At 53.3% G+C, this 13,733-nt stretch overlaps 1 protein-coding gene across 1 annotated transcript in view; it reads right to left on the reverse strand.

The window, feature by feature from the left end:
* The window catches only part of ZNF414 (zinc finger protein 414), a 32,506-nt gene extending 27,096 nt beyond the window's left edge, over nucleotides 1-5,410 (reverse strand). The window contains exon 1 of the mRNA XM_066574186.1: nucleotides 5,086-5,410. Within this exon, the coding sequence (XP_066430283.1) occupies nucleotides 5,086-5,088 (3 nt within the window). The 5' untranslated portion in view covers nucleotides 5,089-5,410. The remainder of the gene's footprint in view (nucleotides 1-5,085) is intronic.
* Between the last annotated feature and the right edge of the window lie 8,323 nt (nucleotides 5,411-13,733).

The raw sequence follows: 13,733 nt of genomic DNA on the forward strand, positions 1-13,733 counted from the left end.
GACATGCTGGGTGCGGGGGCTACGGAGACAGGAGAGCAGAGACCGCCGTCTATATGCCGGCCTTGTGAATGAGGCCTAAAGCAGATCCCTTCACTTCAACGTGAAACCAGAGGAACCAAAGGAGAAGGAAATTTAGTATTTATAAGCAGTACCCGCACCTTCAGCTAAATGTTGATTTGTCAAAAGTATTGATGAGTGCGGTCCGCTGCTGAAACAGCTGATTGCTGGAAACTGTAGATGGCCACAGAGAGACGTATAGAAACCTCTTATAGACCTCCATGCGGCCGTCTGCAGCTGCCAGGGGAACCAAAAACCAGCCAAGTCAGTGGAAGGGGCCCGGCGCAGTGGTGAGGGCGGCAGCCAAGTCAGCGAAAGGGGCCCGGCGCAGTGGTGAGGGCGGCAGCCAAGTCAGCGAAAGGGGCCCGGCGCAGTGGTGAGGGCGGCAGCCAAGTCAGCGGAAGGGGCCCGGCGCAGTGGTGAGGGCGGCAGCCAAGTCAGCGGAAGGGGCCCGGCGCAGTGGTGAGGGCGGCAGCCAAGTCAGCGGAAGGGGCCCGGCGCAGTGGTGAGGGCGGCAGCCAAGTCAGCGGAAGGGGCCCGGCGCAGTGGTGAGGGCGGCAGCGGCCCGCTGACACATATAATTACACACAGACACACACACACATATATAATTACACACACACACATATATAATTACACACACACACACACACACACACACACATATAATTACACACACACACACACACACACACACACACATATAATTACACACATATATATATAATTACACACACACACATATATAATTACACACACACACACACATATAATTACACACACACACACACACACACACACACACACACACACACACACACACACACACATATATAATTACACACATATATATAATTACACACAGTAGTTCTAGTTTGTACTTGGTCTGTTTTTGTGGACAATATCGCAATCCGCCCTTGATAGTCCGTGGAGTGAAGACGCGGCGGTGCCGGTACATCACCGGCATCTGCACTGAACTGGTACTTTCTGAGCAGACTATAAAACCAATAACGGTAAATACGGATAAAATAGCGAGGACACAAGGCTGCCATGTAATACCCAACGTGTCCATAGTTCAGATCCGTATTACGGACGTGTTAACAATGCGCTCGTGTGACTCCGGCCTAAAGCTGCTTTCACAAATAGAGGAGACATCTGCGCCTCAGGCCAGATTCACACAGACGGATTATCTATGAGCGCATTTGTGCATGAAAAATGTATGCACGCAAAAACGTAGAAAACCCACTTATTTCGATGGTTGCGTTCACAAGCGTGTATGTGGTGCGCACAATTTGGTCATGCAAGATATATGCAGCATGCTCCATTTTCCTGTGCATTTGCGCAAGGAAAGAACACGTCTTAACCTCATTAAACTAATTGGCCATTTCCCTGGCTGAGGGCATCGATGCGTGTTTATTTACACACGACAAAAGGCCCTTTTACATGCAATGATTATCGTTAAAACGACCGCATGACTGAAGGAACAGACATTTTTGAATAAAATTACAGGTACAGATAATGGCTTCTACTCCTCTCCATCTCCCTGCTGTTTGCTCAGCTGGGCGTGTGTTTATGTGAGGGATTATCTCCATCTCTCTGTTTGCTCAGCTGGGCGTGTTTTTATGTGAGGGATTATCTGGCCAGCAGATTCCATTGTCTTCTCCCAGGAGAGTAAACAATGTACTCATTATGTACGCAAGGCAAAGAAAAACCATCCACAGACAAGACTGGACAAATTCCATTCAAATTATGCTTGCTAAAAACCCGCGACTAACGACAAGTGAGCGAATAGCGCACGACTGCCCGTTTACACGTAACAATAATCATTGCTCACTTTTGTCCACTGGAACAAATTTTGAGGGATAATTGTTGTATGTAAAAGGGCCTTTACGTGCGGAAAGTACAGTAAAAAATACTGTTACACACGTAAATACACAACCCGCATATACTTGTGTGAATCCGGCCTTACACGGGGTTGTGATGTGGATTTACAAAAGAAGAAATAAGTATAAGACAAGAACATCTTCCTGTCACATGTGGGGCCGACACTAATCTGTAACGCAGCAGAGCTGTATACCTTCCCGTTACAGCTTCTCCGTATGATCCACTTCTGCTGATACAAATTCTGTGATGCAGCACGGCCTTGCATTACCCCTACTAACGTGCGGGTGCAGAGCGTCCTTACAGTGCCCCTACTAACGTGCGGGTGCAGCGCGGCCTCGCAGTGCCCCTACTGACGTGCGGGTGCAGCGCGGCCTCGCAGTGCCCCTACTGACGTGCGGGTGCAGCGCGGCCTCGCAGTGCCCCTACTGACGTGCGGGTGCAGCGCGGCCTCGCAGTGCCCCTACTGACGTGCGGGTGCAGCGCGGCCTCGCAGTGCCCCTACTGACGTGCGGGTGCAGCGCGGCCTCGCAGTGCCCCTACTGACGTGCGGGTGCAGCGCGGCCTCGCAGTGCCCCTACTGACGTGCGGGTGCAGCGCGGCCTCGCAGTGCCCCTACTGACGTGCGGGTGCAGCGCGGCCTCGCAGTGCCCCTACTGACGTGCGGGTGCAGCGCGGCCTCGCAGTGCCCCTACTGACGTGCGGGTGCAGCGCGGCCTCGCAGTGCCCCTACTGACGTGCGGGTGCAGCGCGGCCTCGCAGTGCCCCCACTGACGTGCGGGTGCAGCGCGGCCTCGCAGTGCCCCCACTGACGTGCGGGTGCAGCGCGGCCTCGCAGTGCCCCCACTGACGTGCGGGTGCAGCGCGGCCTCACAGTGCCCCCACTGACGTGCGGGTGCAGCGCGGCCTCACAGTGCCCCCACTGACGTGCGGGTGCAGCGCGGCCTCACAGTGCCCCCACTGACGTGCGGGTGCAGCGCGGCCTCACAGTGCCCCCACTGACGTGCGGGTGCAGCGCGGCCTCACAGTGCCCCCACTGACGTGCGGGTGCAGCGCGGCCTCACAGTGCCCCCACTGACGTGCGGGTGCAGCGCGGCCTCACAGTGCCCCCACTGACGTGCGGGTGCAGCGCGGCCTCACAGTGCCCCCACTGACGTGCGGGTGCAGCGCGGCCTCACAGTGCCCCCACTAACGTGCGGGTGCAGCGCGGCCTCACAGTGCCCCCACTAACGTGCGGGTGCAGAGCGTCCTTACAGTGCCCCAACTAACGTGCGGGTGCAGCGTGGCCTCGCAGTGCCCCCACTAACGTGCGGGTGCAGCGCGGCCTCGCAGTGCCCCCACTAACGTGCGGGTGCAGCGCGGCCTTACATTACCACATATCGGATTGACAAGGCAACGGTTAGGTGGATTCACAACTGGCTGAGTGATCATACTCAAAGAGTGGTCATAAATGGCTGCACATCCAAGTGGAAGAATGTATCAAGTGGGCTACCACAAGGCTCTGTCCTGGGCCAGTGTTGGTCAACATTTTTATAAATGATCTGGTGGTATTACTGTCCCCTACTAAGGTGCAGCTGGCACGGGGGCAGCGTGGTATAACTGTGCCCATAGTCGCGGGGTGGCCCGGTGACTTTACTTCTTCCGCTCTGTTCAGCATGCAGACTGCCATGTATCACACCAGGTATAGCAGTCACGCTGCGGACCAATACAGAGAACTAGAGCATGCTGGGATCTACTCTCCTGCGTATTAGTGTACACATGCCAAAGGGCATGAAAGAATGAGGCTGGGTTCACACAGGGCGGATTTGCCGCGGAAATTCCGCGTGAAATTTTGCAGCGGCAAATCCGCCTGCGGCCACTAATCTCGGGATTAGCCAGCCATGTGGACGAGATTCTCAGAAATCTCGTCCACACGGGACGGCCAATCCGCTGCAGTAAGTCAGGCCGGAACCGCGGCTGCGGCAGCCGCGGTTTCAGAATATGCATCATGTCTATTTATCTTTTCTTTCGGCCGCGCTCTCCTCTATGGGAGCACCGGCCGCAACGGAAAAGCAAGCGGCCGGGCTGCTTCAAAGCCACCGAGGGTTTTTCCACGGCGGTTCTCCCGGCGGAAATCTCGCGGTTTTTGCTGCGGCGAAACCGCAGGATTTCCGCCGGGAATACGCCCCGTGTGAACCCAGCCTGAGAGTCCATTCACTGCATTCACCAGGTATCACGCGTGTGTAATATGTGGGGACAATACTCCCGTATGAACGTGCCTCAAGTCACCAAAATACAGTTTTAACTGCAAGCGCATGTAATCCGCCGCTGCAGCGTCACCTCAGTGACCTGCTGCACGAGACGCACGAAGGCAGCCTGGAAGGGCGACCCGCAGCAAATACTGCCCGGGGCGACCCGCAGCAAATACTGCCCGGGGCATGCAGCGCTAAAGGGATTCTTCGGGCACACCAGCGGAAACCAACTGCGGCTTACGATTGCGGATGGAAAAATAAAATAAAATCGCAGCGATCTCCTTTTTTCTGCCGTGTTCACATTGAAGTCAATGGAAGCCATCCGCCCTGCGGGCAGTCCGCGCCAAATTCTACAGGGGGGGGGGGGGACTACAGTGTGAATGTGCGCTGGCGAGCCGTGCAGACCATCCGCAGTACAGACGGATCCAGGTCCGCTGCGGGGTCCAGCTCTGGCAGCAGCGCCGTCCGCGGACCTGCTCTATCGCCGTCTTTTCTGTACTGCGGATGGACCCGGCGGTCGCCATCGCACAGGACAGTTTTTCTTTCCCCCGCACGGTTGCTAGGCGATGACGCGGAATCCACGAACTGTCCGTTCACTGCGGACGGGCGGCGGGTCGGACGGCTTCCATTGACTTCAATGCGGACACCGCAGGAAAATCCAGAGGAAGTAACGGACAGTATTCCACAGCCAGTATCCCCGTGTGAGGGAGGCCATAGTGTAAAGCCCGGCCGCCTGCAGCGCCCACCCGCGGCACCTACTAACACTACACTGCGGCCATTCACCATCCGTCCTATTATGGCTTCAGGCCGCCGGCAGCCAATGAGAAGCCGCCAGCGGTGACCTACTTAACCCCTTCCTGCCCCCCAAAAGGCCGCCGCCGTGTAGAGGCGCAGGACACTCCCGCCGGTCACCTACCATTGTTGTTCCGGAGCTGCCGTGGAGGATCTGGGGGGACGCCTCCCACAGCCGCTTACATTGTGGCCATGTTGAGCTCTGATACCGCGAGATGACGGAGGAGGCGGGCTCTGTCTGTCATGATATGGCGGTCTAGCACCTCACACAGGAGGATCTTGTGGTCGCGGCCGCCATTGAAGACGCATGAATGTGCACGACAGCTGGTTGTGGGGCGCCCCCTACCAGTCTGTTACTGGCGGCGCTCTCCTCACAGAGCTCAGTTCTGTAGTGTGCCCAGACAACACAAACCTGCTTCCTGTAATGGCCTGCAGGGGGCACACACCGCCCGTTGTCTGTGGTCACTCCCATGTTTGGGTTCCTGATTCAACCTGATTGGTTGAAGAGTAATATAGATATCTGCCTCCTCACACGGCTGAGGTAAAGTGAAAGCTGCGCGCTGATTGGCTGCCGTGGACAACAGAGAAATCCCCTGTAGATCCTTTCAGTAATTCTGCAGCGATAACTGTAATACCTGCAAGATGCCAGCAGGGGGGGGCGCGCTCTCTGTTGTCATTGTGTCTCCCGGACGCATATTTAGAATTTCAGCCGCAGTTCTGCAGCGCTGCTGATTAGAGCCACCTGATTGGCTCTTCGGCACCATGTGACTACACAGCGTGCACGCGGATTGCCTTCAGCAGCCGTGCACTACACACTACACTTAAGCAGCACGGGTTAGGATTAGGGTTAGGGTTACCTAAACCTAACCCCGTTCTGTTTAAGGCTGCCTGCACACGGGCGGAAATCCCGCGGCGGGATTTCCGCAGCTCAAAGCCTGCATAGGAGTGCATTACAATACGCACTCCTATGCAGACGGCCGCGGTTTGGCCGCGCGAAATGTCGCGCGGCAAACAAACCGCGGCATGTTCTATTTTTGTGCAGGGCTCGCAGAGCCTCGCACAGAAACGTCACTCACCCGGCCGCCGGCTCCGGTCTGCGCATGCGCCGGCTGCTCGGCAGCCGGCACATGAAGGGGCCGCCGGGCGCGGGTGAGTACGCGCTCGTCTCTGCAGGCGCTCAGGTTGGGTCCCGCGGTGAGAATTCTTGCCGCCGGATCCGACCCGCTCGTCTGCAGGCGGCCTAAGTGTAGTGTGTAGTGCACGGCTGCTGAAGGCAATCCGCGTGCATGCTGTGTAGTCACATGGTGCCGAAGAGCCAATCAGGTGGCTCTAATTAGCAGCACTGCTTAAGTGCGGCTGAAATCCTAAATATGCCTCCCGGACTCCTCGGCTGCACGCCTGCAGTCTGGGTCATATGTGATTCCCAACCTTCACTCACTGTATTCAGTCACTTGCACTGCTCTGCGTAGACCGCCCTGTGCCCCTGCGCCGACTCCTCGGCGCTGCGCCAAAGCCTCCATCCTGTTCCAACTGCTGCACCGATGCCTGCCCTGTGCTGGCCGCTGCACTGATGCCTGTGCCTACGTTACACCAACGCCTCTGCCCTGTGCCGGCCGCTGCACCGACGCCACTGCCCTGTGCCGGCCGCTGCACCGGCGCCACTGCCCTGTGCCGGCCGCTGCACCGGCGCCAACGCCCTGTTCCAACTGCTGGGCCATTAAAGTGATTACCAGGCGAGGTGCTGCAGCTCCCTGCCCCATAATCACTCTGCAGTGCCGCAGACCGGATGCACACACTGATAACAGTGTGTGCATCCGGGATCCTCCTCCTGAGAGGAGCTGAGGAGCTCTCCTCTTTGGTTCTGCTAGAGAGGAGACAAGAGCAGAGGGGAGGAGGCGCTGCTGCACACACGCTTCTGGCCATCGGTGCTGTGAAGACCAGGAGGAAGGTAAGTATATAGGTCACTGTGGGGGTCACTGGGCTGGTATAAAGAAGCACTATTATTGCTGGGGCTTCTGTGTGTATGGGGTCACTATTATTCCTGGGGCTTCTGGGGGGGGGGTCAATATTATTTCGGGGGGGGGGGGGGGGTCACTATTATTGCTGAGGCTTCTGTGTGTGTGTGTGTGGTCACTATTATTGCTGGCGATACTGTATATGGGGGCGTTGCAGCGTCCGAGGAGCAGGCCACAGTCTAGGAGACAGTGGGGTAGAGTTTGGGCCTTATCACAGTGGCTCTACTCGCTTCCACCTGGAGGGTAAACAGTGATACGTCCAAGGGCCGAGGGCAGGTTAATAAAAAGGGAATCTCAATTTTGGATTGCCTTAGTCACGGGTGACGCCACTGTTTCTTCTGCAGCTGGTAATTCCTAGATGGTGGAGTAAATCCTCTCTCGCGCAGCTTCCGTGGGGGTAATTTTTAAGAAGCGGCCTCTGGAAACGGATGGGAGACCTGTCATTTTACTCAACTTTGGCAACAAATAATGTTCAGCAGTTTCCTGGACAGGCGATGTGACAGGGAGAACTCACGGAACGTCAGGAGAAACCACAGCCACAGTTATCTGTAGGTCCTGGCCCCGTACCACACTCCCTTCTCTCTCCTAATCTTTGCCAGTCCACACTCATGGTCAGGTTCATGCTGCCAAACTCCTGGGGATAGTAGTCTCCGACAGTCATTAGACCATCCTCTCAGCCTCTTCCATTCTGGACCACACGGGTCGAAGGTAGCTGTGTGGAATTTCTGAAGACCTGTCTGCTGCAGGTCCAGCACAGAATGCTTTCAACCCAGAACTCTTGTACACACCGTGCAAACACATATATCTCACAAGGTCACGTGACAGGCAAAAAGATACAAAACCCAGACAGACATCTCACATACCAGACACTTAACCCTTTCAGTGCTGCAGCTAGGCAATGCACACCATTCTTGCAACACAGAAGACACTGACAAGACAAATGCATGTATACAGTTATGGAGGGGCCCCGTTGCACTGGGTCACTACAGGTTCACTATTATTGCTGGGGCTTCTGTGTGTGGAGGTCACTTACTACTGAGGATATTGTGTGTGTGCGGGGGGAGTCACTATTATTGCTAGAGATACTGTTTGTGGGAAGGTCACTATTATTGCTGGGGCTGGTATAGGGGACACTATTACTTCTGAGGCCACTCTGCATGTGGCAGCGCGCTCCCTCTGTGATGTTATCGGGCTCTCACAATATAATCGCAAAGAGCCCGGCTGGTTGCCATGGTAACAGGACGCCACCTACAGGCGTCCTGTATTACCATTGCCTATGATCGCTGTAATAAGCGATAAGGCATTGCAGGAGAGAAGTCCTGCAATGCCTTATAGCAATCATCGGTGCTATAATGTAAGTCCCTCTGAGGGGCACAAAAGGTGTAAAAAAAAAAAAAAAAAGATCAAAATAATGTACAAAAAATAAGAATGTAAAAAAAACCTTTTGGGGGGGCTTTTTCTATTTGGTATCGTCATGTCCATAACGACACGTACAATAAGTTGAACATGCTTGTTATCCTGCATGTCAAAGCGTAAAAAAACGCTCAAAAACTAAGGCAAAATGCTAATGTTTAGCATTTTGCCTGCCAAAAACTGCAATGAAAGTGATCAAAAAAGCTGTATGTACCCCAAAATGGTACCAATAAAAACTATAGCTCGTCTCGCAAAAAAATAAGCCCTCACAGAACTCCGTCCATGGAAAAATGAAAAAGTTATAGGACTTTGAATGCGATTTAGAAAAAAAAGATTTCCAAAAAAAGGGTTTGTATTGCTGTAAAGTGGAAAAACCTAAAAAAATCTAAGAATTTTGGTATCATTGTAATCGTACCGACCCGCAGAAAAAATGTATTGTGTCATTTCTGCTGCATAATTAACGCATTAAAAAAAAAATCTGTGGCAGAATTGATGCGTTTTCTCTCCCTGCGATCATAGAAAAAATAATAAAAGTTTTACAATATAGTCAATGTACCCAAAAATACATCACAGAAGGGGAACTAAGAAATTAAAAACAATCACAGAAAATGGCCGTTACTTACTGACTGAGGAGTGCATATAGATGCATCCTCCTCTCACCATGCAGGTAGCTGACTACAAAATGGAGGAGCCAATAACACCTGTGCAGGACACCGATAAAACATCCACTCACACTGCCTCTTGATAATGAGGGGGTGGCTGGTCTGCATGGTGAACTACATATATCAGAATGGTCTGGCACCCTGTATCCACTATGTGTGGGAGTTTACACCAAACATCCACCCCCCTCATTATCAAGAGGCAGTGTGAGTGGCTGTCTTATCGGTGTCCTGCACAGGTGTTATTCATTCCTCCATTTGGTAGTCAGCTACCTGCATGGTGAGAGGAGGATGCATCTATATGCACTCCTCAGTCAGTAAGTAACGGCCATTTTCTGTGATTGTTTTTAATTTTTCTTGCTCAGATGTACGACTTTAGATTTCTCCTTGTTAAATACCATTCTATTAGTCACCACTCACTGTTCAAGCTTTTCTATTCTCACTCTCTGTTCCCTAGTGTTAGCTATCCCTCCCAGCTTTGTGTCGTCAGCAAATTTGATCAGTTTCCCATCAATTCCCTCCTCCTGATCATTTATAAAAATGTTGAACAACACTGGCCCAGGACAGAGCTTTGTGGTACCCCACTTGACACATTCTTCCACTTGGATGTGCAGCCATCTATGACCACTCTTTGAGTACGATCACTCAGCCAGTTGTGCATCCACCTAACAGTTACCTTGTCAATCCCATATTTCCTCATTTTTTCAATAAGTATGGTATGAGATACTTTGTCAAATGCTTTACTAAATTCAAGTTATACTATATCCACAGCATTTACCTGATCAACCGAGTCAGTGATTCTGTCATAGAAGGAAATTAGATTTGTCTGGCATGACTTGTTTGTTACAAACTCATGCTGGCTCTGGTTAGTTACTCCATTTTTATCCAAGTACTTGCATACTTGCTGTTTAATAATTTGTTCAAAGAGCTTTCTCGGGATAGACGTCAGTCTCACAAGCCTGTAGTTTCCTGGATCCACCTACTTCCCTTTTTTTGAAGATCGGAACAACATTTGCGTAGAGATGAGCAAGCACCAAAATGCTCGGGTGCTCGTTACTCGGGACGAAAATATCGCGATGCTTGAGGGTTCGTTTCGAGTAACGAACCCCATTGAAGTGAATGGGCGACTCGAGCATTTTTGTATATCGCCGATGCTCGCTAAGGTTTCCATTTGTGAAAATCTGGGCAATTCAAGAAAGTGATGGGAACGACACAGAAACGGATAGGGCAGGCGAGGGGCTACTTGTTGGGCTGCATCTCAAGTTCCCAGGTCCCACTATTAAGCCACAATAGCGGCAAGAGTGGGCCCCCCCTCCCAACAACTTTTACTTCTGAAAAGCCCTCATTAGCAATGCATACCTTAGCTAAGCACCACACTACCTCCAACAAAGCACAATCACTGCCTGCATGACACTCTGCTGGCACTTCTCCTGGTTTTACATGCTATCCACCCCCCCCCCCCCGCACGCCGCAGTGTCCATAGCGCACACCAAAGTGTCCCTGCGCAGCCTTCAGCTGCACTCATGCCACACGCTGGCCTCATAGCCACACCACCCTCATGTCTATTTATAAGTGCGTCTGCCATGAGGAGGAACCGCAGGCACACACTGCAGAGGGTTGGCACGGCTAGGCAGCGACCCTCTTTAAAAGGGGCGGGGCGATAGCCCACAATGCTGTACAGAAGCAATGAGAAATATAATCCTGTGCCACCGCCATCAGGAGCTGCACACGTGGGCATAGTAATGGGGAACCTATGTGCCACACACTATTCATTCTGTCAAGGTGTCTGCATGCCCCAGTCAGACCGCGTTTTTTTTATAAATAGTCACAGGCAGGTACAACTCCGCAATGGGAATTCCGTGTGCACCCACAGCATGGGTGGCTCCCTGGAACCCACCGGCTGTACATAAATGTATCCCATTGCAGTGCTCATCACAGCTGAGGTAACGTCCGATTAAATGCAGGTGGGCTTCGGCCCACACTGCATGCCCCAGTCAGACTGGGGTTCTTTAGAAGTAGACACATGCAGTTACAACTCCCTGTGGACCCACAGCATGGGTGGCTCCCTGGAACCCACCGGCGGTACATAAATATATCCCATTGCAGTGCCCAGCACAGCTGATGTAACGTCAGCTTTAATGCAGGTGGGCAAAAAATTAATTGGATTACATTGTAGGCGAGGGCACCAAAAAATTGGTGTACCAACAGTACTAATGTACGTCAGAAAATTGCCCATGCCCAACCTAGAGGGCAGGTGAAACCCATTAATCGCTTTGGTTAATGTGGCTTAATTTGTAACTAGGCCTGGAGGCAGCCCAGTTAAAATAAAAATTGGTTCAGGTGCAAGTTTCAACGCTTTAATGAGCATTGAAACGTATAAAAATTGTTTACAAAAATTATATGACTGAGCCTTGTGGGCCTAAGAAAAATTGCCCGTTCGGCGTGATTACGTGAGGTTTCAGGAGGAGGAGCAGGAGGAGGAGGATGAATATTATACACAGATTGATGAAGCTAAAAGGTACACGTTTTTGATGGTGATAGAGAACAATGCTTCCATCCGCGGGTGCAGCCTACGTATTGTTTAGGTATCGCTGCTGTCTGCTGGTGGAGAAGAGAAGTCTGGGGAAATCCAGGCTTTGTTCATCTTGATGAGTGTAAGCCTGTCGGCACTGTCGGTTGACAGGCGGGTACGCTTATCTGTGATGCTTCCCCCAGCCGCACTAAACACCCTCTCTGACAAGACGCTAGCCGCAGGACAAGCAAGCACCTCCAGGGCATACAGCGCGAGTTCAGGCCACGTGTCCAGCTTCGACACCCAGTAGTTGTAGGGGGCAGAGGCGTCACGGAGGATGGTCGTGCGATCGGCTACGTACTCCCTCACCATCCTTTTACAGTGCTCCCGCATACTCAGCCTTGACTGGGGAGCGGTGACATAGTCTTGCTGGGGAGCCAGAAAGCTGTCAAAGGCCTTAAAGAGTGTTCCCCTGCCTGTGCTGTACATGCTGCCTGATCTCCGCGCCTCCCCTGCTACCTGGCTCTCGGAACTGCGCCTTCTGCCACTAGCGCTGTCGGATGGGTCCTGCGGTATAGCATCACTCTCGAACCCCTTTCCTCTTCGGGTATGAGAGTGGAAAGGTTCTCCTTATACCGTGGGTCGAGTAGTGTGTACACCCAGTAATCCGTAGTGGCCAGAATGCGTGTAACGCGAGGGTCATGAGAAAGTCATCCTAACATGAAGTCAGCCATGTGTGCCAGGGTACCTGTACGCAACACATGGCTGTCCTCACTAGGAAGATCACTTTCAGGATCCTCCTCCTCCTCCTCCTCCGGCCATACATGCTGAAAGGATGACAGGCAAGCAGCATGGGTACCCTCAGCAGTGGGCCAAGCTGTCTCTTCCCCCTCCTCCTCATCCTCCTCATGCTCCTCCTCCTCAACGTGCTGAGATATAGACAGGAGGGTGCTCTGACTATCCAGCGACATACTATCTTCCCCCGCCTCTGTTTCCGAGCGCAAAGCGTCTGCCTTTATGCTTTGCAGGGAACTTCTCAAGAGGCATAGCAGAGGAATGGTGACGCTAATGATTGCAGCATCGCCGCTCACCATCTGGGTAGACTCCTCAAAGTTTCCAAGGACCAGGCAGATGTCTGCCAACCAGGCCCACTCTTCTGTAAAGAATTGAGGAGGCTGACTCCCACTGCGCCGCCCATGTTGGAGTTGGTATTCCACTATAGCTCTACGCTGCTCATAGAGCCTGGCCAACATGTGGAGCGTAGAGTTCCACCGTGTGGGCACGTCGCACAGCAGTCGGTGCACTGGCAGATGAAACCGATGTTGCAGGGTGCGCAGGGTGGCAGCGTCCGTGTGGGACTTGCGGAAATGTGCGCAGAGCCGGCGCACCTTTCCGAGCAGGTCTGACAAGCGTGGGTAGCTTTTCAGAAAGCGCTGAACCACCAAATTAAAGACGTGGGCCAGGCATGGCACGTGCGTTAGGCTGCCGAGCTGCAGAGCCGCCACCAGGTTACGGCCGTTGTCACACACGACCATGCCCGGTTGGAGGCTCAGCGGCGCAAGCCAGCGGTCGGTCTGCTCTGTCAGACCCTGCAGCAGTTCGTGGGCCGTGTGCCTCTTCTCTCCTAAGCTGAGTAGTTTCAGCATGGCCTGCTGACGCTTGCCCACCGCTGTGCTACCACGCCGCGCGACACCGACTGCTGGCGACGTGCTGCTGCTGACACATCTTGATTACGAGACAGAGGTTGCGTAGGAGGAGGAGGGTGGTTTAGTGGAGGAAGCATACACCGCCGCAGATACCACCACCGAGCTGGGGCCCGCAATTCTGGGGGTGGGTAGGACGTGAGCGGTCCCAGGCTCTGACTCTGTCCCAGCCTCCACTAAATTCACCCAATGTGCCATCAGGGAGATATAGTGGCCCTGCCCGCCTGTGCTTGTCCACGTGTCCGTTGTTAAGTGGACCTTGCCAGTAACCGCATTGGTGAGGGCGCGTACAATGTTGCGGGAGACGTGGTCGTGCAGGGCTGGGACGGCACATCGGGAAAAGTAGTGGCGACTGGGAACTGAGTAGCGCGGGGCCGCCGCCGCCATCATACCTTTGAAAGCCTCCGTTTCCACAACCCTATACGGCAGCATCTCCAGGCTGATAAATTTGGCTATGTGCACGTTTAACG

Source organism: Eleutherodactylus coqui, chromosome 7 (genome assembly GCF_035609145.1).
Source record: "Eleutherodactylus coqui strain aEleCoq1 chromosome 7, aEleCoq1.hap1, whole genome shotgun sequence".
Classification (NCBI taxonomy): domain Eukaryota; kingdom Metazoa; phylum Chordata; class Amphibia; order Anura; family Eleutherodactylidae; genus Eleutherodactylus; species Eleutherodactylus coqui.